This window comes from Carassius auratus, chromosome 25 (genome assembly GCF_003368295.1).
Source record: "Carassius auratus strain Wakin chromosome 25, ASM336829v1, whole genome shotgun sequence".
NCBI lineage: Eukaryota > Metazoa > Chordata > Actinopteri > Cypriniformes > Cyprinidae > Carassius > Carassius auratus.
Genome location: NC_039267.1, coordinates 21582782 through 21609440, shown reverse-complemented (window position 1 = coordinate 21609440; position 26659 = coordinate 21582782). Strand labels below are relative to the sequence as shown.

Genomic DNA, 26659 nt, shown 5'->3' with positions numbered 1-26659 from the left:
GGTAGGTAAGGAAAGTCGACCCTGGACAAAACTATAAGCATTTCAAAAATACTTACATCTTGCTCAGTAGACTTCCCTGTGGTCAGTTCTTGCTTACGGCTCTTAAATTACTACTCTTGCAGACCATAACTTGTCAATAATAAAATACAAGTTTTATTAAAATTAACAAAAGTTATATCAAAGTACAATAGTAAAGTTACAAAATCAAGGTATAATCAGCTGGTATAAGGCGTCGAGGGATACTGTGCTTGTTCAGTATCCGTCGGTCGAGTCTCTCTCTCAGTCTTTTATACACAGACGTCGAACGCTGGTTCTTCTGATGTCATCACCTGGAGTGCTGCCAACTCCTCTGCCGAGGCTTTCAGTTGTTTATGTCGCATTGCTTTAGCGCTTTTCCTCTTCTTTTTCCTATTTAACAGTCGGTGAAATACACCTTAAATACTATATTGTCCATTTATCATAAAAACTATTTCTAATACATAAGTGTTTCTACTCTAAATCAGTCACTACATACATTTCATGCAAGTAAGCAGTTTTCTTAATGTAAGTGAAATTACACAATACATTTTCCATATAGCATTAATCACAGGGTAACATCTTTGTACTTAAGCAAAAGCATTATTACTACTTAGGTTACAGTACATCTGTTTATAGCAAATTAAGCATTAATCAAGACAGTATAATTGCAAAATCATCATCTCCATTAACATGGTGTATCTAATATAATTTTAACCTCATCGAGGAATTCAAAGCGAGGGCTAATTAAGTGATTGATGGTTGTTCATGACTATGCAATTTCACGTATTGCTGTAAACTTGGGATTCCACATTTCCATTCTCTTAAACTCAGCTTTCCGAAACTTTCGATCTTCCTGCAACTTGTGTGAATACGTGCGTTTATGTGTTAGATTAGTTTATATGTCTTAGATTTATCTAATAAAGCCTTATTCATATTGAAAAGAGAAGTATCTTGTGTTTTGTGCTTACAAGTTAATGTCTTAAACTGTCGATCTTGTTACTGTGCTAATTGATAGTGTTTTCACTATTCTTTGAATATTAATATCCAGCGCAGATTTGATGTTAAACAGCTCGTTCAGTGAATCACAGGGCGTCTCAGTAATCAGCTGTGAAACAGTGATTCTGTTCAAATTCCCTTTAAAATCTTAAACATAAGTTGTTTCCCTTACATATAAAATTAAGGATGGTTTATTCCCTTTCCTGCAAAGATCACTCTGAGAAAACAACTGCATCATTTTTTGTTCATGTGTCCACTGTCAGAGAGAGGGAGAGAAAAAAAGTGATATTTGGCAAGACCACCTGGATGTTTCACAAAGCTACTGGGAAAATGCTCTGTGGACAGTTGAGAAAAAAAGAGCACTGCTCAGCAACACCAAAACCTCCTCATAAATGAAGCATTGAGTATCAAGGAGTGATGGTGCAAAACTGGTAAAAAATTTATCAGGAAATGTTTGCTGGAAGTTTTGCTGGGAAAGGAAGATCTACACATTTGCATTTAGAAACCTTTTAAAATTTTGCTGAACCTCCAAAAATGAGTTTAATCTTAATCAGGTTACAAAGGGGGGCATGTCTGACTGTGACATGTATATTTTGCCATTATGACGTAATAATAATAATAATAATAATAATAATGATAATAAAAAAGATAATTATTGCTTGGTGTTCAATGATAACTGAAAGTTGCTTTAAAATTTTCAAAATTTGGAAGGCGGTGTTTTTAGAAAGCAAACACATTAACCCAAGCTTTATACTTTGGTTTAGCTGATATTTAAAATAGCAGATCACATATTTTATTGTCTCTTACAAGATATTTCATCATCCTTGGAAACTGAGGTATAAAATAGATATTTTAATGCCCATGTGAAACGCAGGTTAATCATTTGATGTGTCACTTATGTGCCAGAAACCCACATACATTCATCTAAAACAGCCATGCTGAGTCACTTTGTCTGGTCTTTGCTTGGCAAAGATGGGAACAGCCCAAAATAAACACTGGTGAACACAATCTTTGCCAAACATAATGCAACTCAAGACATTTATAATCAGAGAAAATTCTAGAACATATTAAGATGAAGCGAGAAATCTGATTTCCTTAAAACACTTGTTTTCGCAACATATTGACACTCATCTCCCCAAACTTATTACTATGACCTGCTCTCACATTACCAAACCAAACCACAGGGAAGTGCAAGAGCACATGCCATGCTGTGACTGGATGACAATCTGAAAGCGATTTCTGTCATGTGACACATGAAACCAGTCACAGTTTGAACTCTTATGATTTTGTAGAAGCAGAAGGATCACAAGATCTTTATAAAAGCACTTAAGTATTGTTGGTTACACTTTATTTGAAGGTGTCCTTGTTACAGTGTACATTTAAGTATTGGGTAATATTGATTAACTATATTGTTACTATATGGTTAGAGCAGAGGTTTGGCTTAGGATTGCTTGCATGTTAATAAGCATAATTCATTCTTATAATAGTAAGTACATGTAACAAACACACATTAAATAAAGTGTTTATTTATTTATTATGATGAAAACTGATTATGAACATGCAGGTACATCACCTGTTGTATGCAGGGCTGGCAATGTCTATGTTTCTGAGTTAAATAAAATAATTGAAGCATGTTTTAAATGTAATATAATAGAATAGGAAATAGGCTAATAGAATATAATATAACAATGCAGTTTGATTTAAAGATGTGTCAGCCACACTGCACAAATTATGTCAATTTGTAAAGTGCTGTGAAAAGAGCATAAAATTATTCTATATGCTACTCAGTGGGTATAGAAGGAGTTGTTTGTAATCACATCTCGTGCTTCATATAGGCTACTCGTCATTTATAATAACATGTGACATGGAGGCTATAATGTAAAGTGTTGCCCCGGCGTCACCCTCTATTTTTGCCGTGACTTTGTCATACAGAGCCGGTGACCGCACAGTTTACAAATGACAGGACATGCCCACTGACCCCGACAGTCTAGAAATAAGTGCGTCTCCATCGGCCAATCACAGGCTGCCTCAGTCATTTCCACCAATCCGATCGATCACAGTTATGCTTCAGAATGAGTGAACTGCTCGTCATACTCCAGTATACAGCATGACATCAGTGTGATGTAATCCCCGGGGTCCTGGTGCATTTAAACCCCCCTCGTTCACTCTCTCCTCATTTCAAACAGAGTCTCACTCCTGTGAGCTGAGGAGCAGCGAAGCTTCATTCATCAAAAAGTGATATTCTTCAAACTCAAAGTGTCCATTAAGAAGTCGCGATTACATTCGTCGGTGAACTGAGAATTAAAACCGGGCACCGGGCGCCTTGTAAACCATAAATCGGATAATCCATCATCGTCCCGACAGAAGACCACTTCTCACAAGTATCTGTGAAAGCCTGTCTGTTTTTTTTTTCTTTTTCAAACTTCATCTAGGTTTTGAACTCTTACAGTGAACGCGCCTCTGACACTCTCCCGCGAAAGTGACGAGCTGTGAATTTCATTAGAAGTATAAAAGCAAGAGTCCATCATGAGCAATTACACACATTTAGAGGATCTGCCTCCGCAATACTACCAGGGCACAGACCTCGGGGAAGAGGAAGAGGAGGAGATGCCGGCGACAGAGAAAGAGCTGGCCGAGGACGCGCCGTGGAAGAAGATCCAGCAGAACACCTTCACCAGATGGTGCAATGAACATCTCAAATGCGTCAATAAGACCCTCACTGACCTCCAGAGAGACCTGAGCGATGGGCTCAAGCTCATCTCGCTCCTGGAAGTCCTCAGTCAGAAGAAAATGTACAGAAAGCATCATGTCAGACCAAACTTCAGACAGATGAAGCTGGAGAACGTGTCGGTGGCGCTGGAGTTTCTGGACCGGGAGCGGATCAAACTAGTGTCCATAGGTAAGCTTAAAAAGCTTAAAAAGGAATGATCTTAATTCAAATTCTGAAGGAAGAGTTGCAAAGATAGTCCCAACTTCAGAGATAATTATTGTGCATTCAAACAACTCTAAAAACCTGATGATTATACTACTACTACTACTACTACTACTACTAATAAACAAGTTTAGACTCTAAAAATCTGAAGCCTTTATATTAACTGATTTTATTCACTAATATTCTAAATATGACTGAATAAAAGAGCATTCGATTAGGCTTTACCAGACCAAGCGCAAGTTGTTTTTAAGTCACTTCAGTTTTTTTAGGTATAAAAGCTCCTTCATATTACGTCTTCCCCCTTCATACGTTTGAAAGCACACCAACAACCAATCTATTTAACATTAAAACATCTTATAAATGACTTCTGATTGTTATCTTATGAATTACTTCTGATTTATTCATGACTTGTTTGTTAATAGTTTATTAATAGAAGTGAAGTTATCACACACTCGTGTGTTTTGTATCTGTGCTGTTGTACCTCAGTAAGCACGACTGCCGAACCTCTCTGTCATTAACACACAAGCCTGCTCTTAAACCTTATCAGCGGTCAAATGCTCATACCTCACTCTCTAAAAGTTGAGCTGTCAAGAGTCTGGGAGCAGTATATCAGCAGCATGTAGAAGTAGCTCACATTGGACTCCCATGTGTCAGTGAAATGGAAAATAGTTCTGAAGAACCACAGCTTGTTTGCTGAGTAAAGGTGAAAGGTTGTATCAGATCTGTGCAGGCTGTTGGAGTAAATAATGAATACTGAGTGCATTGCAATGCAGATACGTCATTGTGATTTATGTTTAGAGCCCGGTTACACCGAAAATCACTCACTGTAAACCAGTGGTTGTCATTGAATGTAATGGTACGGTAATGTTAATACCAGCTGTTAGTCCATTTTCTCATCAGTTTCCTTTTGATTGTCTTTGACCTGTGCAGACAGCAAAGCCATTGTAGATGGGAACCTGAAGTTGATTCTGGGACTCATCTGGACACTCATTCTCCATTACTCCATCTCCATGCCCATGTGGGATGATGAGGACGATGAAGAGGTTAAGAAACTGACTCCCAAACAAAGGCTGCTGGGCTGGATTCAGAACAAGGTCCCAGAGCTGCCTATTAACAACTTTAACAAGGACTGGAGGGATGGCAAGGCCCTCGGTGCCCTCGTGGACAACTGTGCCCCTGGTAAGTTCACTTTCTGACATTATAAAGTTTGTATGGTTGACTTTGGGCAGTTGTGATTGGGTGAGGAAATGCAACACATTTATTTTTATTTTTTTTCAAGATTGTAAGATTTTGGGTTATAAGGTAGTTTAGATTCACTACTTAGACCACATTTCATTGTTCATTTGTGTTTACTTTTTCTGACATAAGGGCAAGAACACACAATAAAAAAAAAAAAATCTTCTTCTTTCACTTTCATTTTAGAGAGCTCAGTCCATTTTTGCCATTAGCAAGAACAAATATAAGTAAAACCATTTATTATAAGAATGGATACATTATACAATACAATAGAGAACGAGAGCTTCATATATTGACTGGATCTAAATCATGACCTGTTTTCTGAGCAGCTCTTTTCTCACGTGGAGGCTTACTGAGAAAAGAGGGGTAATGAACTAAAGTGTTTACTTCGGTGTAGCTGAAATGAAACAGTCCATGCGAGACAGTCGTGACCATACAGGGAGCTGCGGGCTTTTGACAAATCACAGCAGAACCATTATCATCGTTTATTTAGGTTACATTATAAGTCTATTAAGACATTTTTAACTAAAAGGTTTGTAGGAGGCCTGATGTCATATTTGATCGAATGTTTTTATGTATTTTATGTGGCCTTAATCTTCAAAGGAGAACTTAAGTGACACACTCATATAATGTTAACTCTTTGCGTAGGTCTGTGCCCTGACTGGCAAGCATGGGACCCCAATAAGCCGGTTGCAAACGCTCGTGAGGCCATGCAGCAGGCCGATGACTGGCTCGGCGTGCCTCAGGTGAACATCCACTTAACATAAACACCTCATGTTCAGCCAATAGATATTTTTTACTCTACTTCAGGCTACAAGGAAGGTAGTGTCTAGTCATGGGGTTGTGTAAAATGATAGTGGTTTCAGCAATTTGACACAGAGTGCTGCCTGCTCCATTATCCTCATGGGATAAGTGTGAGATGCCGCGCATGGCGGAGGGTATGTGTCACAAATTCTTGCTGACTGTTGAGGGGATATGGGAGGGGTCTGGTTCCTAGTAAATCCTGTCCTTGACTTGTTGAAGGCTTCTAAGTCTCAGCACTCTGTGGATAAATATAGTATCTGAAGAGATTGCCACTACCTTGTGATTTTAGAACAAATGTGACGGTGAAAAGAAAATGCACTGTTTATGCAATGCATATGATTCTTGTCATAAATGGGCCTTATGACTAGTTCACTAGTTACTTCTCCAATGGAAATGTAATGTAGTGGTTTTCTGAACACATACATATGCAACTTAAAAGCAATAATTACTGAATAAGGAGCACTATACAATGCATTACTATAATAAATCTTTGATCTATAGGTGATAGCTCCAGAGGAAATTGTTGATCCAGATGTGGATGAGCATTCAGTGATGACGTACCTCTCCCAGTTTCCCAAAGCTAAACTAAAGCCTGGAGCTCCTCTCAAGCCAAAGCAGCTGTGCCCCAAAAAGGCCAAGGCCTATGGACCAGGTGAGCAAACTACAGGCTCGTAAACCAATCACAAAATGTGCTCTGTCAACACAAGCTCACAGAGCATTTTTGAGCTGCACATACACATTATTAAGCTGACTGAATTTTAAAATAAGTTATTTAGCCTTTATTTTGGTACTTTTGATATTTTGTTTCCATACAGTCAAGCATAGAATATGTACATATTGACTGACTATTGCTTGTGTATCACAGTTTTATTTGTATGTTTTCATGAAAACAGGTATTGAGCCTCAGGGGAACATGGTTTTGAAGCCAGCTGTTTTTACTGTGGAAACACTGGAGGCAGGGCTTGGAGAAGTGATCGTGTATGTGGAGGACCCAGAGGGTCACACTGAGGAGGTGAGACATTACAAATGTTGTCTTCTAACATTCTGTCATTATCGCATCAATGTGAAACAAACCACTAATGACATTTTAAACTACAATCCATATATTTATTTTGTTAGGCTAAAGTTGTCCCCAACAATGACAAGAAAAGAACATTCTCTGTCACCTATGTGCCCAAAGTTGAGGGACCCCACAAGGTACGCATTAGTAAAAGAGCATAGTTGACCATTTAGTGTCCATCTGAGCGTGTAATCTGGTTTGCTTCCAGTGGCACGGTTGTTTATTTATTCTTATATATCACAGGTGAAAGTACTCTTCGCTGGGCAGGACATTGATAAGAGCCCCTTCATGGTGAATGTGGGAAAGGCTCTGGGTGATCCCAAAAAAGTTCAGGCTCGAGGTCCGGGTCTGGAGCCAGTGGGCAATGTGGCCCATAAGCCTACGTATTTTGACATCTACACTGCAGGTGAGCAGGACATACAGACTTGTTTTGGAAGAAGCTTTTTCTGTATGAAGGTGAACTCAAGATCCATTTTCAGGTGCTGGAGCTGGAGATGTCAGTGTGGTCATCGTTGACCCTCAGAATAAAAACAACACTGTGGAAGTTCTTCTGGAAAACAAGGGTGATAACATCTTCAGATGCACCTACAAACCTGTACAAGAAGGACCGCACACCATCCATGTGAGCTTTGCTGGGCAGCCAATACCCAACAGCCCCTTTAAAGTGCACGTCTCTGAGGGTAAGTGTCTGATAACTTTCCTTTCTTACATACTGTACCTTGCTGTCTTATTAAAATATTCCTCAAATGTCTCTGAATGTGTCAGTCATATTGGAACAGTACATGGGCAACAATCAAACACAGACACAGAATCTCCCCACAACCCAAAACAAAAACAAAAAAACAATTGTTTATTTTGTAGCACACCCTAAACCTTCTTCTGGGGCTCCGAAGCAGGTACTCGCTCTTACAAAGAAAGGTGCGCTGCCACTCGACTTTGGCAACAGTAGACAACAGTATCTGAGCTTAGCTTCTTGCTTGTTCGCAGCAGCTTGATTCCTGCCATGCATCAAAGCACACACTTTGAGGCATGGTAGGAAAGAGGCAAAAGTTAGTGAGTAAGAGTGTTTGTATTGGAGGAACACATAGCGGCATGAACTTATACAACACTACACTAAATTCCAAAGTCATTGAGGACAGGATATTTGCCTGAGTGTCATGTAAAAAAGGCAGATTTTTAATATACTTTTATACATCTTTTTGTATTAGATCACAGTATTTTGGGCTTGGATGTAGCATTGTAGGTTTGGAAGTTTATAAAATGACATTTCCAGTAATGTGACCAATAATCTGGAATCATAAAGCGGATATTGTATTTTTATGGATGTTCTGTGTACTGCATATATTTATTTATCATATTTGACTTGTTCTGTATGAGGATCTGCGACAGCTGAACAAAGCAGCACTGCAGTTTTCCAGATCATCATCAAAGCAACTCATCAGATGCAGTGATCTTACTAACACTGCTTCGGTCTGTGTATTTGGAGGAGTTTTGGGCATTTTATTATCTGTTTGCTTTGTTTTTTTCCCCATCAGCCAGCAATGCAAATGCCTGCCGTGCCACTGGAAGAGGACTGCAGCCTAAGGGTGTTCGGGTAAAAGAGGTGGCAGATTTCACTGTTTTTACCAAAGGAGCAGGAACTGGAGAGCTGAAGGTCTCTGTCAAAGGGCCTGGTGAGTCATTTTTTAATATGCTGTTTACAAGGGTGTCCTTCTTAGTTTGCTTATCATTTAATACACCTGTGTTTAGGAAATGCTGATGACTGAATGAATATTTTTTCAGGAGGAGTAGAGGTGCCTGTGAAAGTACAAGATGTTGGTGATGGAGTGTACAAGTGTGATTATTGTCCTGTTAAGCCTGGAAAATATAATGTGCACATCACATGGGGAGGTCAACCTATTCCACGCAGGTGGGAGCTGATAGGATAAACTAGGTTATCCATTATAGTACAAATATACTCACCTTTTTACCTCAAAGCTTCCAGCCCTATATTTATGTATTGTCTTTATTTTAGCCCATTTGAAGTGGAGGTCAGCAAGGAAGCTGGACCACAGAAGGTGCGGGCTTGGGGTCCTGGCTTGAAGACTGGAATGGTTGGCAAGTCAGCTGACTTTGTTGTTGAGGCTATTGGTACAGAAGTAGGATCTCTAGGTTGGTAATTCTAGACGAGGAAGAACAAAACTGAGATTTTCTTGTATGCATACAACACATTTTTACATTTTCACTTTCTGTAAAGGGTTTTCTATTGAGGGCCCCTCTCAAGCAAAGATAGAGTGTGATGATAAAGGTGACGGTTCCTGTGATGTGCGTTACTGGCCCACTGAACCCGGAGATTATGCTGTTCATGTCATCTGTGATGATGAAGATATCAAAGACAGCCCCTTCATGGCCCATATACTTCCAGCAGCTAATGATGTCTTTCCTGAGAAGGTGATTAACAAATGAACATAATGCTCAAAGTCTTAACTTTTGCTGTCTGTGTCAGTGTTATTGATCTGAAAGATCTCATGTGCAGGTGAAAGCATTCGGGCCAGGCCTGGAGCCCACTGGAGTTATTGTCAACAAATCAACACAATTCACTGTTGACGCTCGACAAGCTGGCAAAGGCAGTCTGAAGATCTATGCTCAGGTGTGTCCATGTGTAATACTCTCAATGTTTTCCTTTGGCAATGATGGCAGGCTATAGTTAAACATCAGTCCTGTAAGTAGAATCAGCGTTACAGGGTAACAGAGGACCAAGACTGTGTGACTGTGAATGTGTACTAATCAAACCAATGAATCATTAAAAATTAAGATATTTTTTTTTCTGGTTAAACTGGTTAAATGTTGACCTGCTGGGCTTTTCTTCTAGGATGCTGAAGGCTGTATGATTGACATTCAGATTACTGATAAGGGAGATGGCACTTTTGTTTGTACGTATGTTCCTACCAAACCAGTGAAGCACACCATCATAATAACCTGGGGGGAGGTCAATGTACCCAAGAGTCCCTTCAGAGTGAGTATTCCCAGTGTAGTATTTTAGTCTGTGTTATGCTGTGATGGAGCAACACCATTAGATGAGCCATTGATTGAGATTTGCACATCATTGCCTAAAACTCTGTCTTTTAAAGGTCCTTGTTGGTGAAGGCTGTTATCCTGACAAAGTGAAGGTCTTTGGGCCTGGAGTTGAGAAAACTGGCCTAAAGGCGAATGAGCCCACATACTTCACTGTTGACTGCAGCGAAGCCGGCCAAGGTTTGCAAAAACGAGTTTATTTTTTTCTTTATATGACACGTAAAAGAGTGTAAATGTTGCTAACCATTCTGACTACATTGTAGGTGATATCAGCATTGGGATCAAATGTGCCCCAGGTGTGGTGGGTCCAGCAGAGGCAGATATCGATTTTGACATCATTAAAAATGATAATGACACCTTCACTGTCAAGTACACACCCCCTGGCCCTGGCCGTTACACCATCATGGTGCTCTTTGCAGATCAGGTAAAGCAGCCTTCTTTCTTTTAGCCAAAAACCAATTGTACACAAAGGTACGTGAACATCTCAAACTCTTCTCTACTTAATACAGGAAATCCCCAATAGCCCTTTCAAAGTCAAGGTGGATCCTTCTCACGATGCTGGTAAAGTCAGAGCTGAAGGTCCTGGACTGAACAAGACAGGTGGGTGTAAGCCACAGCATTAAAACCTTAAGCCCCAAAGAAATGAGTTTTAATTGACACTGCTCTGTTTTACAGGCGTTCAAGTTGATATTCCAACCCATTTCACCATCTTCACGAAGGGAGCAGGAAAGGCCAAACCAGAGGTGCAGTTCAAAACTGCTGCCAAAGGAAACGCTGTTAAAGATTTTGAGATCATTGATAATCACGACTACTCCTACACTGTGAAATACACTGCCCTTCATCAGGTCAGGGGTCATTAACATCTATTCCATTTTGGTTTTACTTTGAACGTGAAAGTTATTACAATGGGAAATGTTATATCTTACCAAATGCATAATCTTCTGCGAATTAGGGTGAGATGGCTATAATGGTCACACATGGCGGAGATCCCATTCCTAAAAGCCCTTTTAAAATCACAGTCGCCCCTCCACTTGATCTTGGCAAAGTCAAAGTTCAAGGCCTTAATGAAAGTAAGCACTTTAACTCAACAGTTAAACCAGAACTATAAACCATAAAAGCATACTGCTCCAATCCTTACTACACTGCTATTTGTGTTGCAGAAGTGGAAGTTGGCAAGGATCAAGAGTTCATTGTTAGCACGAAAGGGGCAGGTGGACAGGGTAAGGTAAATGTGACCATAACCTCACCCTCTGGTCGAACAATACCTTGTAAGTTGGAATCAGACAAGACCAAAGAGACCACCAGTGTGAAATACATCCCACCCGAAGAGGGTCATTACAAGGTGGACATCAGCTATGATGGGAACCCCGTTCCAGGAAGTCCCTTCGCTGTAGAGGGACTCATGCCTGCCGATCCCTCAAAGGTAAGATGAGAGCTTATTGTATCGACCAACCAGGGACTGGAATCAGCCGATTTTCTGCATATTCTATTGAGAGAGAATTTTACTTTTTACCCAACCAGACAGGAAGCCTGATTAAGACGTCAATAACAGAAATAACTAGGCAAGCACTGAAACTGGGCCACCAAACATTTTTGCATGAGTATGATTCCGATTTTATTGTATTCAGTGTAAATGGCGAATGATAATGTATTTATGTTGTGCAGATGAGGATCAGGCAGCCTGATTAAGAGACTCATCCAGAAATCAAAACTGAGCAACACAGAAAGTTATTACAGAGACCAGGAAGTCCCCTGTAGGGAAGAAAACTATCCTTGGCAGTGGTTTTGAAATGTGCTCCTTCAGTTTATAAACCATACTCACCAGTTCTTAAACTGTTCCCTTGGTTTAACAAATTGCGCCTTGTCGTATTAAACCACACCCACAAATTTCCAGTCTATGCACTCAGATTTTGTAAACCGTACCTTTGGTTTTTCAGTCCATTACCACAAATTCATAATCCGTGTGCACGCTTTCACAATCCATTCCCACGGATTTGTAAACTGTACTCACAGATTTGTGGCCCCAACCCCAGTCTTAGCCCGCAGATTCAACCAGGCCAGGTTGTTAAGGTGCAGGATGCATTGTATTGTGTTTAAACTTTATTTTTCATAGTAAATGAGAACATGATGCACACTCACAAAATAGGCTTCTTTTTAGCTTTTTATTTTACATTAATCACCAAGATAAAACACCGTTGCCAGTGATTCATGCAAAATAAATGCTAAAAATAAGACTTTGTATCATGGTCTCATATAAGTTATTTGATAGATTAACACACCATAATAAAATATTAGGCTAAGTGACGGTAGAGTGCGCAAATGGCTTTGTAAACTTTATTTTTCAAAATGGAGAAAAACAAGAGAGTTTCGAGAGAAGTTAGAAAATGCAATAAAAAAATGAATAATGTACACGTTATATTTTCTTTCAGTTGTGCTCTGGCTGAATGCAGTGTTATAATAGGCCTAGTTATTTAAAAATAACAATAATAGTGAAGCCTGTTACATACATCTTACTCTGAAGGAAAAACTTAGTTTAATAAAATCACCAAAACAAGTATTCATGTTTAGAATGAATAGCACACAAACACATGATCACATAATTTCATTTCCTACTAGGTTCGTGCCTATGGACCAGGACTTAAGAGTGGTATTGTGGGTCAGCCTGCACGGTTTACTATTGACACAAATGGAGCAGGTGCTGGTGGTCTGGGTCTAACTCTGGAAGGCCCTTGTGAGGCTAAGATTGAGTGCCAAGACAACGGTGATGGTACCTGCTCTGTTGTCTACTTACCAACAGAGGCTGGTGACTACAACATCAACATCCTGTATGGGGAAGCTCATATCCCTGGCTCTCCTTTTAAACCTGTTGTCAAGCCAGCTCTGGATGCTGGTAAAGTCATTGTGAGTGGACCCGGACTGGAACGGGCTAAAGCTGGTGAGGTGGCCACTTTCACAGTGGACTGCAGTAGAGCCGGGGAGGCTGAACTCACCATTGAGATTGTGTCAGATTCAGGGGCTCAAGCTGAAGTTTGTATTCAAAATAACAATGATGGAACTTTTTCCGTCACATACTCGCCTCTCTTTCATGGTGTACACACCATCACCATTAAATATGGAGGTCAGCAGGTGCCCAAGAGCCCCATACGTGTTCAGGTGGAGCCATCTGTGGACACAAGTGGGATTAAAGTGTACGGACCAGGAGTCGAGCCCAGAGGTAGTATTTAAAAACTTTAATGACAGATTTCTGTGATTACCTTTATCACTTATACCTTATTGTCCTGTTTTTCTGTGACTCAAGGGGTCCTTAAGGAGGTGACCACACACTTCATTGTGGATGCCCGAGCCCAGACTAAGACCAAAGGAGGAAATCATGTTAAGATTCGCATCATCAATCCATCAGGCGCAAACACAGATGCATATATCACTGATAAGGGTGACGGCACATACAGAGTGGAATACACTGCTTTTGAGGATGGTACGTCATGAAAACACTGAACAAATGGGTTAAAGAAAAAAAAAAACTGAAGGCATTCAAAAACGTGATTTAATTATTTGGTAACACTTCAGTTTAAGGACCAATTCTCACTATTGACTAGTTGCTTATTACCAGCATAATGGCTGTTTATTAGTTGAACATTATTTAATCACATATTAATGGCTTATTCTGCACCATATTGTACTTGACTATATTTTACTCTTGACCATATTTTAGGTCCCTTAAACTTACCCGATACCTAAACTTAACAATTACCTTACTGACTTTAATAAGCAGCAAACTAGGAGTTTATTTAGGCAAAGGTCACAGCTAATAGTTAGTTAATAGTGAGAACTGGTGCCCTCAAACTAAAGTGTGACCAATTATTTTAAATATAAATACAAGTGAATGCAAGTTGTAGGTTTTCAAAGTATATGTGTAATAGATGGTGAAGGAATCCTATCAGATAGAGATGCTTGTATGCATATAATAAATCTGGGATTGGGTATATTTAAAAACAGACCATGGCATGTTTTCAGAAGCTTTAAGAGCTTAGAAGGGGAACTGAATGAGAGCATGTGACAGATGCAGGGAGAGTTTATAAATAGGAAATGCATTGTGAAAAGAGATCATTAAATAGTTGTGTGCCTGTCTAGGGCCTTCCACACAGTTGTACAGAAATACAGCTTGTATTAATATCAGCAACAGCTGCCATTCACAGTTACCAAAAGCTATATGCTATAAAACTCTGAATATCAACTATAGTATAACTATAAAAAAAAACATGTTTACCACAGCTGTATCCTAAGAAGTAGGAATAAACCAGAATTTTTGAAATTGAAGTAATTCTTTGCTTTGTGTAGGTTTGCACCTGATCGAGGTCTTTTATGATGATGTTGCTGTTCCCAAGAGCCCCTTTAAGGTGTCAGTCGTTGAAGGTTGTGACCCAACACGTGTTCGAGCTTATGGTCCAGGCCTGGAAGGTGGGCTAGTTAACAAACCCAACTGCTTCACAGTGGAGACAAGGTATGGGGTCTATACTGTAAGCATATATAATCATTGGTGCTATTGGGTTATATTTGAGTTATTTATGTCTCATTGTTCATCCATGCTTATGATTTTAAGGGGCGCTGGGATGGGTGGTTTGGGCTTGACCATTGAAGGAGCATCAGAAGCCAAAATGTTCTGTAAGGACAACAAAGATGGTAGTTGCAGTGTTGAATACATGCCTTTCACTGCTGGAGACTATGATATTAATATCAATTATGGAGGCCAACCTATTCCAGGTAAAACATAAAACACCTAAATACCTATAAATACATCAATTACCTGTTAAATATCACAGTATTATCTTATATAGTTAGTTAATTAACTGTATAGTTCTATAGCTGCTTTATTGCTACTGTTTAATTTTTGGGGGGTTTATAGTTGTGTTCTTCTTCTGCTGTTCTCAGGCAGTCCATTCCGGGTGAAGGTTAAGGATGTGGTGGATGTCAGTAAGGTGAAGTGCTCAGGTCCTGGACTCGCTAATAGAGTTACCACACATGTTCCACAAACCTTCACTGTGGACAGCAGCAAAGCAGGAGTGGCTCCTCTAGAGGTGCAGTTGTACGGTCCAAAAGGTACATAACATAAACCCCTCCAGTCCACTATGAACATACGACAACAACACGAGCCTAACACACTAAATAACTTGTACTAGATATTTACTGTAGAAAACTCTATGCTCAAAACTTAACCCTGAGTAATGATCTTCCCTTCGAAATCTTGAACATGTTCGTTTAACAGGAACTCTGGAGCCTGTAGTTGTTAAAAACAACCGGGATGGAACATATACTGTCAATTACACCCCTGCACAGGAGGGGCCACACACTGTGTCCGTCAAATATGCCAACCAAGAAGTACCTAACAGGTAAGATCATGTCATGCATTTTAGACTGTATTTAATTGTCACCTCAAGACAGTAATAAAACATAATCATTCCATCTATCTTCTGGTTGTTAACAGTCCATTCAAAGTCAATTCAGCCCCCACACATGATGCCAGTAAGGTGCGTGCTAGCGGACCCGGTCTGGACACTAAAGGAGTGGCTGCCAGTCTTCCGGTGGAGTTTACCATTGATGCTCGTGATGCAGGAAAAGGCCTTCTGACAGTTCAAATCCTTGTAAGCCTCTCTTCTTATATGGAAAACCTCAAAACAAGGCATATATTACCAAAGTGGCACATTTAAACGTTGTTTCACATTTAAACATTCAGGATCCAGAGGGAAAGCCAAAAAAAGCCAGCATTCAAGACAACAGAGATGGAACCTACACTGTATCTTACGTGCCAGACATGACTGGCCGCTACACCATAACCATTAAGTATGGTGGAGATAACATCCCATACTCACCTTACAATGTCCAAGCCTTTCCCACTGGCGATGCCAGCAAGTGTCTGCTCACAGGTATTTTTTTCCATTTTGGTGCTTTCAAAGTTTTCAAAGTTTCAAAACTTTCAAAGTTTCATGGTTTCTTTTTGTAACTCTGGTTTTACTAAAATTAGTTTGCTTGCTTTTTATTTTCAGTGTCTATTGGAGGACATGGTGTTGGTAAGAAATCAGGAAATTAATTTAAGATGGTTTTAAAAGAAATAATCAGTGTATAATGGTGCAATATTTTCTGCCATTATAAATGTTCTGCTATTACACCAAGTAATACGTTTTCAAGGTTTAATTCTTTGGTTTTAACAATATTTTTAATTGAGCAGAAAACCTTGGGCCCAATATTAAGATCGCAGAAGAGACATTCATCACTGTGGATGCCAAAGCTGCTGGAAAAGGGAAGGTGACATGTACGGTTCTGACCCCTAATGGCATGGAGCTGGATATGGATGTTACAGAAAATCCAGATGGCACCTTTGACATATATTATACTGCACCCGAGCCAGGAAAATATGTCATCACAATCCGCTTTGGAGGGCAACATATTCCTAAAAGCCCTTTTCAAGTCATGGTGAGTGATATTACTGAACAGGTGTGTCGGACTGTGTATCACTGCCACGATAACGCCATGATAGATAGAGCTACTGCTACTAATGCCAGGGACATTACAATAGAGTAGGATTTGAATGAGATGCTTAAAATATCTAGTGTTGAATAGGTGGAAAGACAACAGTACACTGTTTGAAACACTGTGGATTATTGATTGTCTTTCTTTTGTTATCTCAGGCTACCGATCAGCCTGTTGTACCGAGAGTGGACACAAAGCCCATGTTTCAGCCGCTGAACTTAGTTATCCCATTCACTGTGCAGCAAGGAGAGCTCAGAGGTAACATCTTTAATTATGTTCGTTTAGAGCAGAAAATGTGACTACTCTTATGTACTGTTTTCTGTGCACCATGTTTGTTTTATTTGCAGGGGAAGTGCGTATGCCTTCTGGTAAGACAGCTCGTCCTTTCATCAGGGACAACAAAGATGGAACAGTCACTGTGCAATTTCAGCCTACAGAGAGAGGCCTGCATGAAATGGATATAAAGTATGATGGCAACCACATCCCAGGTTTGACTCCATTGTGGCATTATGTGCAAAATAGCCCTGGTCTGGTTAAAATAAAAAAGCCATAGTTAAAATATATAAACAATAAGTTCTGGTATGAAACTGTAGATGGCATATTCTGGTCAAACTCAATCTGACATAATGACATCTTTATCACATGGTGCAGCTGATTGGTTCTTTTTGTATCAGCGCCAATGAACACGCTGCCCGACATTCAAACCCTCCACCTCCCCAGCTCCACCTGTATAGATCTTCTATGGGGTATTCATGTATGCTGTATGGGGGTTATTTTATATTTGTTATATGTGCAGCAGCAGTATTTCTTACATGCTCACAGCAGCATGTTGTGGATGTGTTGGTCTCGGTACTAGCTCTGCAGCAGCAGCAGATCTATTCCGCCAAGACCAAACACATTAACAGCCATGCACATTACCATGTTTATGCCTAGTTGTCATGACAGAACTTTTATTTGATAATATTCAATTATTTTGTATCTGCAAACACGCAATACTTGCAGAGAGTTTCACTTGTTAATGGCTAATCTAATAACATGGAATACTTCTATGTGGGTTAAGTGTTCAAATTGACATATTAAAACATTTAACATCCATGCTACATTGCACCAAGCTTGTTACAAAATCATGACTTGAATGCAACTATGTTCACAGGAAGTCCTTTGCAGTTCTATGTAGATGTAATGAACAGTGGAATGGTCACAGCCTATGGACCTGGTCTGTGCCATGGGACAGTCAATAAACCAGCCACTTTTACTGTTGTTACCAAGAATGCTGGGCAAGGTATGTAAAGGTTTTGCCTAACCTCAAAGCAAATGTAAATTGTATATATATATATATATATATATATATATATATGTAACAATGAAGCTATTTTCTTTGCCCTTCACAGGTGGTTTGTCCCTTGCTGTAGAGGGTCCATCTAAAGCAGAAATCAGTTGTAAGGACAATAAAGATGGCACGTGCACTGTGTCCTACTTGCCCACTTCACCTGGCGATTACAACATCATTGTCAAGTTTGATAACAGTCATATTCCTGGCAGCCCCTTCACAGCAAAGATCACTGGTATGACAAGCACTTGAGATTTTCAAAATTTGACCTGGAAAAAACTAGCTAAATGCCTCCTTTTGTGACTTACCATCCTCTCTGTTAATATATCATGTCCATGTAGGTGACGATTCACTCCGAAGATCGCAGATGAACGTTGGCACAGCAGCAGATGTCTCTCTGAAGATCACAGAAACAGACCTGAGCTATCTGACAGCTAGTATTAAAGCTCCATCAGGAAAGGAGGAACCGTGCCTGCTGAAGAGACTACCCAACCGGCACATTGGTAAGCACATAAAAAGCTTTAAAATGCTTTTTGCATATACTACTTTTGCATTAAATAATCTCTGCTCTCCTTACCTCACCAGGTCTCTCATTCACCCCGAAGGAGGTGGGGGAGCATGAGGTCAGTGTGAGGAAGAGTGGGAAACACGTGAACAACAGCCCTTTTAAGATTATGGTAGGGCCATCTGAAATTGGAGAGGCCAGCAGGGTCAAGGCTTTTGGTAAAGGTCTCGTTGAAGCACATACCTTTGAAGTGGCTGAGTTCTTTGTGGACACTAGAAATGCTGGTATGTTGTTGCAGTTCTTTTGCACTTACAATTGTTTACGCATGATGTTGGGGAAGTTACCTTAAAAGTGATGCATTACAATATTGCGTTACTTGCTAAAACTTACCTAATTGTGTTACTTTTTCCTCATCTGGGCTGGGGTTGCTTGTTCGTTTTTAGTATAAAACAAAGTTCTATTTTGGCAAATGTAAAAGTCCTTTCACACCAAAAGTGAAAAGAATAAGCCTCAGAGGCAGAAAATGTAAATTCACATCTGTGCATTAGAGGGCGCAACCAAACAAACCTTTCAGCTGTGCTGCTATTCTGGATTGCATGAAGATTAGGATGCAAAATAATGAAGTTCAACACTGTTTATCTAAAGTCATTTTTACTTTAAGTATGGTTGAACTGGATCATCGTAGGTCAGCAGCAAAGACATTGATTAATAAAATGGCATTAAATACATTAAGATATTTTAATGTAAATTTAATTAACAAAAAATGAGTTACTAGTTACTTAAAAAAATGTATATGATTATTTGATTGCATTACTTGTAATGTATTACTGCCAACACTGATTTCAACTTTAATCCTAATGCAATATCACAAATTAAAATGATTTTCACACCGTCTTGGTTTTAAAGGATATGGAGGACTTGGATTGTCAATTGAGGGTCCAAGTAAAGTAGATATTAATTGTGAGGATATGGAAGATGGAACATGTAAAGTGACGTATTGCCCCACTGAACCAGGCAACTACATCATCAACATCAAGTTTGCAGACAAACACATACCAGGTTACTTTTCAGTGCTTCTTTACAATGATATACTCATGTAGACCGGCAGTTGATAATTGTAGAGATGTGTACCAATTTGTTTGCTCGTCCCACTCTTGTAGGAAGCCCATTTACAGTGAAGGTAACAGGAGAAGGAAGGATGAAGGAGAGTATAACAAGAAAACGGCAAGCTGCCTCTGTTGCCTCAGTAGGCAGTGCATGTGACCTAAACCTCAAAATCCCAGGTAAAGACAATTATATTATATATATGTTAATACGATAAAAAAAGGATTTAAATGGAATGCACAAAAGACTGTTACAGGGTTAGCCAGGTATCTGAAGACTTTTTAAATAACTAAAGTTTCTCTCCGATTCATTTCTACACAGGAAACTGGTTTCAGATGTTGTCAGCACAGGAGCGCTTAACTCGTACCTTCACACGCAGTAGCCACACTTACACACGTACAGAACGCACAGAGATCAGCAAGAGCCACGGAGGAGAGACTAAGCGGGAGGTACACGTAGAAGAGAGTACACAGGTTGGCGGTGACCCTTTCAGAGATGTTTTTGAGTCCTTCCTGGGAAGAGAACGACTGGGTAGCTTTGGTGCAGTAAGGCAAGAAGGTAAGGATCCACCATTATTAAGCTCCCTCCCTCCCTAAAACATCCCTAGCTGTTTTTGTTGGTTACCTTCATTGGTTTTCCCATTTCCAGCTGACACAGAGATTCAGGGAATGACAGCCCAGGTGACCAGCCCTGGTGGAAATGTAGCCGATGCAGAGGTTGTTGATAGCGGGAACAGTACTTACAGAGTCCGCTTCGTACCTGCTGAAATGGGTCCTCACACCGTCAACGTCAAATACAGGGGTGAGCATGTCCCTGGAAGCCCCTTCCAGTTCACGGTTGGGCCCCTTGGGGAAGGAGGCTCTCACAAGGTCCGGGCTGGAGGCACAGGCCTAGAGAGAGCCGTCGCAAAAGTTCCTGGTATGCTTTAAAGACGATTTGTTTTCTTCAGATTTTTTTGTAATGATAAATACTGTCATAGATTTTCCTCTCATCTTCTGCATCCCTCTTTTCATTTTCATTGATAGCTGAATTTAGCATTTGGACGAGAGAGGCTGGAGCAGGCGGTCTGTCCATTGCTGTTGAGGGTCCAAGTAAGGCTGAAATCTCCTTTGAAGACAGAAAAGACGGGTCCTGTGGTGTTATTTACATTGTGCAGGAGCCAGGTGAGGTTTACAACAGAACTTGCTATTATTTGAGTTATACTTATTTTGCAAATCCAGTTGAAATCATTGCATCCTCGTTCTCCATTTCTTCTCTCAGGTGACTATGAAGTTTCCATCAAGTTCAATAATGAGCACATCCCAGATAGCCCCTTCATTGTTCCTGTTGCTACACTGTCTGATGATGCAGGTCGACTCACTGTTACAAGTCTTCAGGTGAAAGCTCCACAGCTGGGCACAACCGCTCCATGCTTTACAGAACAATCAGAAATGCTTAGATCATATGTGACCCTGGACCAGTCATAAATAGCACCGGTATATTTTAGCAATAGCCATCAATACATTGTATGGGTCAAAATGATACATTTTTATTTTATGTAGTGATGTGTCATTCGTGAACGAATCATTCTTTTTGAACGAATCTTTTAGGTGAATGTATCGTTCTTGTTCACGCAATCCACTGACTCATATTTCTCGTTCACTGAAGTTCCTCCCTCCACAGCAGCGTGGCGCTATTAGCAGCGCATGCGCAGCTCGGTGAACCGGTTAACAACCATTTGATCCTGTCAAAGAATTACTCAACCTCGAGCCAATAGCCTTCAAGTATGAAATGTGACAGAGTATGTGATTTGTTGAATGTAGTGAACGAATATGCCCTTCAATTAACTAGTTTCATATGAGTCTGAACATGATCTAGAGATCTTATCGTTTGTGAATGAAATGACTGAACTGGTACCCATGTCGTTTGTGAACGAGTTGAATGATTTAGTACATCTCGTTCGTGAATGAATGACTGAACTGAAACACATGTCGTTCGTGAATGAAATGAACTGGTATAGCTAATCTCGTTCGTGAACAAAATGAATGAGAGTAAACTGGGTTAGCCATTTAGCATGTCAGTCTCGGAAAATGCAAAGCGCGGTTACAGGTACAGTACTATGCAATCGCTCGTTTTGATATTTAGCACACAGAACTCCACGTTTAATCCCCGATTTATGAATGTGAATATATAATATATAAACTGTCTGACCAAACGATTAAAATGCTAATTAGGTAAGAAAAACTTGTTCTTTGTTCATCTGAACAACTTAATTAGGCTTTATTTATTGAATGTGATTATGCACACATTTTTATAAAGCCAGATCAGTTTTTGTAACAAGTGAATATGTTCGTTGACTTAAGACATAACACATAATAGACTCTTTTTTGCCACCTGCTGGCATATTTTGTGTAATACGATAAAAATTATCACTGAACACATCAGTGAACGATTCTGAACGAATCATTTTGTTGAATGAACTGAAAATGAACGAATCTCTTGAAAGAAGCATAATTTCCACCACTAATTTTATGGCAAAAATCATTAGGATATTAAGTAAAGATCATGTTCAATGACAACATTTTGTAAATTTCCTTCTGTAAATACATCAAAACTTAATCTTTTGATTAATAATATACTTAGCTAACAACTTCATTTGGACAAAGTTTTAGATTGTTTTGCACCCTCATATTCCAGATTTTCAAATAGTTGCATCTCATCCAAATATTGTCCTATCCTAAAAAAAAACATACATCAATGGAAAGATTATTTATTCAGCTTTCAGATATATGGATCTCCATTACAGTAAATTGAACCTTATAACTTGTTTGTGGTGCATAACAAATGATGTTAGTAACTACAGCAACAGTAACATTAAAGCTTGCCAAAACAACTCTTTTTGCTCTTTGAGTCATGGCTGAGTTATCTTTGTCCATGAACTGTAATTGGACTCCATGTCTATCCAGGACCATGCTTTTACTTTGTTGAGCAGGGATTAAGTGTTCTATCTATTTATCTACCTATCTGTCCATCTCCCAGTCTGTGCATGAATGCACTGCTGTGCATTTGAGTGGGAAATCAAGCTTTGATTCCCCTTTTTGCGTGCAGGAGAAGGATTTGAAGATTAATCAGGAAGCCTCATTTGCGGTTCAGAGGAATGGGGCGAGAGGTGTCATAGATGCAAAAGTTCACGCCCCCTCTGGTGTAATAGAGGAGTGTTATGTGACTGAACTGGATAGCGGTAAGTTGTAGACCTGCTGATTGATTGTTTTAAGAACACTGCTGTCATGCATCACGAGTGTAACTTTCATTGAATAAGCAAACCCTTAATGGTTCTAACATCACGATACCCTCCTTTTCATAGACAAGAATGTAATTTGCTTCATTCCACGTGAGAATGGTGTTCATTCCATTGATGTGAAGTTCAATGGAAGCCATATACCAGGAAGCCCATTCAAAGTACGTGTCGGAGAAGCAGAAAGTGCTGGGGATCCAGGAATGGTGACTGCCTTCGGTTCAGGACTTGAAGGTGGACGCACAGGTAATTGTCCAGGATTTAGTATAAAGCTGTTGGAGGTTTTCTTGCTCAGTCAGTTCTACATTATTGACTGATCTAACTGAAATCTTATTGTTCTGTAGGGGTCCCATCCGAGTTTATCGTAAACACATGCAAGGCTGGTTCAGGTGCCTTATCTGTTACTATTGATGGTCCCTCAAAGGTCAAAATGGACTGCACTGAGTGTCTAGAAGGTTACAAAGTCTCTTATACACCGATGGCACCAGGAAACTACCTTATATGCATCAAATATGGTGGGCCACAGCATATCGTTGGCAGTCCCTTCAAAGCAAAGGTTACAGGTAGGATGATTAACACTGGTTGATTGAACTTCCTTCTTCAATGTAAAGGAATGTCCCTTGACTTTATTGTTGGTAATCAGTAGTTTACCCCAAATGCTGTAAATTGAACCATGGACAATTTTGACTTAAATAAATCATCAGATTTCCAGTTAATTTTTTTCCAGGTATATGATATATGTGCAATTGCAAGAGTTTTTTTAACATGTCTGTCTTTTGCTGTAGGTATGCGTCTGTCTGGAGGCCACAGTCTACATGAAACTTCATCAGTCACTGTGGAGACGGTCACCAAAACCTCAAAGATGGCGGGAGCTTTCAGCTCTCTGTCCAGCTCCAAGTCAACTTCAGATGCCAGTAAAGTTGTATGCCATGGTGCTGGCCTCTCCAAAGCCTTTGTGGGTCAGAAGAACACTTTTTCCGTTGACTGTAGTACAGCAGGTAAAATAAAACAAAAATAAAGCTTATAATGGTTTAGCACCATAAACAAAACAGTTATAGATGATATTTACATTGTTTTTTCTCCCTTTAAGGAACAAACATGCTAATGGTTGGCGTCCATGGTCCCAGAACTCCATGTGAAGATGTGGCTGTTAAACATATGGGAAACAAGCTTTACAATGTAACCTACACAGTGAAGGAGAAAGGAAACTATGTTGTTATTGTCAAATGGGGGGATGAAACTGTACCAGGAAGTCCCTTCCAAGTGAGTGTTCCCTAAACAGGTTTATACATCTAGATTTCCTAATCAAGAAGAAACTGAATTTAACAGTTTCTAAATTTAGAAGAGAAAAAAAAATTAATACAAAAAAGCAAATACAAAAAAAAAGCATAATTTTCTTGCTGAGGAAAGCTTTATGGCAGAGGCTGATCTTAGAAGGTGCTGTATTTTATTTAATTTTATTTTTATTTACCTGTTTGATGCAAATGCATTTTAAAACTTGTCTGGATGCCACAATGTCCCTTAACATGAAAATAGAGAAGAGTTTTAATTAATAAAAATGAATAAAGGAACAGTTAAATTACATGTCAATGAATGCCTCTTTTGGTTAATTGGAAAAAGAGAAATTTTATATTTTACAGAGGGAGATTTATTGTTCTCAAGGGCACTTTTGTTGGTCAGGGGAAATCATAGAAATATGATTTTGTGTTCTGACATTTTCAGCAGTGTATAGATGTATCCAGTGCTTTTATATGCTTTATAGAGTGTAACTTTGTTATATTAACCAAACATTTAACATGCATTTGGAAACGTAAATAAATAATAAAAAATAAAAAATAAAATAATGTATTTGTGTCATGTATTCAGGCATGTAATGTATTAAATTGAATGTATTCTAAGCTGAATCCTATATTTGTTTAGTCTTGAAAAGAATTTTATTTTATTCATTCATACCATAAACATTTAAAGACTGTTTCAAGACATAACTTTTTTACTATCCTTTGCCTACTGCTCTGCATTCTGATTTCAAATGTGCATTCCTCTCTTCATGTATCATTCATATTGATCATTGGATGAGCCCCGTTTATCATATTAGACTGCTGCATATATGAAAATAAAACACCTAACCCTAAAAAAAATCTAACAAAAGGTTTCTCAGCTGTTTTTTTGTAGTATTAGGTGTCCTTAACATACTATAAAAGTTTACCAAAGTTTGACCACTAGAAAGGTGTAATTTTCAAGATGGCGTCCAAGATGGTCAGGGAGCCCTTAAAATATCCTAACTCCTTCATTATTTGACTTAGTCAAGTAATCTTGGTGTCTAGCCCCATGTTTTCTGGGTCTGTGAATCCATTGGACTTGTCTTAATTGCACTGACATGATTACATACTTAAGGAATACATGATTTTGTGAGAATACTGTAAGGTTTTATCATTGTTTGGGGTGAACCAGAGATGTAAACAATTTAGCCTATGTCATGTAACTTGTTTTGCTAAAACACAGACTTTACATTCAATGTAAAAGTTATTGCACCCAAAAGTAACTTAAATTGGAGTTGTATAACTTTGATCATAACTTTGATCATAAACAACGCTGTATTAGCCCGAAGAGAGGCCTGTGTGTGAAACCTCTAAAATGGTCACTCTTTTCAATTTTAATAAGGTAATTAATATGTAATGCATCCTTTATAGATGTTTTAGAGTATATAGGTAGCATTATACTAAACCCAACAAACCTAAATTCACCATTTTCAGCAATTCAGAAGATGGTAGAATAGAATATTGACGTTTGATATTGTGTGACTCATTGTAATGTTGTTGGCAGCACAGTGTATACCATTTTGCTCAAACAAAATTCATCCTTGACTACTTAAAAGAAAAGTTATTTATTTTTTGTAATTTAATATAAAAAAGTAAACTTTTTTTTGTTTGTTTGTTTTAATTCTGTTTGTTAAGACTTACAGCTTAGGAAAATAAAAAATTCAGTATCTCAAATTTTGAATATTCCATTTTGAGCTTGATTAGCCCAGGAGGTACCCAGTATTTATACACAAAATTAATAAAACTAGTGGAGAACATGCAACCACAATTATGGGAAAGACTACTGACTTGACTGTTGTCCAGAAGACAATCATCATAACCCTCCGCTAGGAGGTTAAGCCACAGAAGGTCATTGCTGAAAGGGCTGGCTGTTCACAGAGTGCTGTATCAAAATATATTTATAGAAAGTTGACTGAAAGGAAAAAGTGTGGTAGGAAAAGGTGCATAAGCAACAGGGATGACTTCAGCCTTGGGAAGATTATCAGGAAAAAACGATTCAAGAACTTGGGAGAGCTTCACAAGGAGTGAGCTGAAGCCGGAGTCAGTGCATCAAGAGTCATCAAGCTCAGACATCTTCAAGAAAAGGGCTACAGCTGTCACATTCCTAAAACTAAGCCACTCCTGAACCAAAAAACATAAAAAAAAAAAAAAAAACATCAGAAGCATTTCACCTGGGATAAGGAGAAAAAGAACTGGACTGTTGCTCAGTGGTTCACAGTCCTCTTTTCAGATGAAAGTAAATTTAGCATTTCATTTGGAAATCAAGGTCTGGAGTCTGGAGGAAGACTGGAGAGGGACAGAATCCAAAGTCCAGTGTGAAGTTTCTGAAGTCAGTGATGATTTGAGTGCCGTGACATCTGCTGGTGGTTCATTATGTTTTATCAAGTCCAAAGTCAATGCAGCCATCTACCGGGAGATTTTGTAGCACGTTATGCTTCCATCTGCTGACAAGCTTAATGGAGATGCTGATTTAATTTTGCAGCAGGAATTTAGCACCTATGT

The 26659-nt window shown here is 39.2% G+C and overlaps 1 protein-coding gene across 1 annotated transcript; it reads left to right on the top strand.

The window, feature by feature from the left end:
- Window positions 1–3540: 3540 nt before the first annotated feature.
- Window positions 3541–24682, top strand: LOC113043646 (filamin-C-like). The gene is made up of 47 exons (XM_026203153.1): window positions 3541–3913; window positions 4877–5125; window positions 5831–5928; window positions 6488–6638; window positions 6880–6998; window positions 7106–7183; window positions 7290–7452; window positions 7526–7726; window positions 8582–8719; window positions 8829–8955; window positions 9061–9197; window positions 9283–9476; window positions 9562–9675; window positions 9898–10041; window positions 10157–10280; window positions 10364–10524; window positions 10610–10700; window positions 10776–10945; window positions 11053–11170; window positions 11261–11523; window positions 12717–13314; window positions 13399–13575; window positions 14439–14601; window positions 14701–14861; window positions 15030–15197; window positions 15364–15487; window positions 15583–15739; window positions 15832–16021; window positions 16142–16165; window positions 16324–16568; window positions 16784–16883; window positions 16973–17113; window positions 17779–17907; window positions 18017–18190; window positions 18297–18458; window positions 18541–18744; window positions 19367–19519; window positions 19621–19743; window positions 19886–20122; window positions 20213–20482; window positions 20590–20727; window positions 20825–20940; window positions 22652–22784; window positions 22908–23084; window positions 23183–23401; window positions 23624–23836; window positions 23929–24682. Exons 1-47 carry the CDS (start codon window positions 3541–3543, stop codon window positions 24114–24116), a joined length of 8097 nt encoding a protein of 2698 aa, XP_026058938.1. The 3' UTR covers window positions 24117–24682.
- The last annotated feature ends 1977 nt before the right edge of the window (window positions 24683–26659 follow it).

Bases quoted from the DNA above. Each gene is read 5' to 3' on its own strand.
- LOC113043646 (XM_026203153.1), top strand. From the start codon at position 3,541: ATGAGCAATTACACACATTTAGAGGATCTGCCTCCGCAATACTACCAG. The intron at 3,914-4,876 runs GTAAGCTTAAAA...TGACCTGTGCAG, and splicing joins GATCAAACTAGTGTCCATAG to ACAGCAAAGCCATTGTAGAT. The intron at 20,728-20,824 runs GTGAGGTTTACA...TTCTTCTCTCAG, and splicing joins TTACATTGTGCAGGAGCCAG to GTGACTATGAAGTTTCCATC.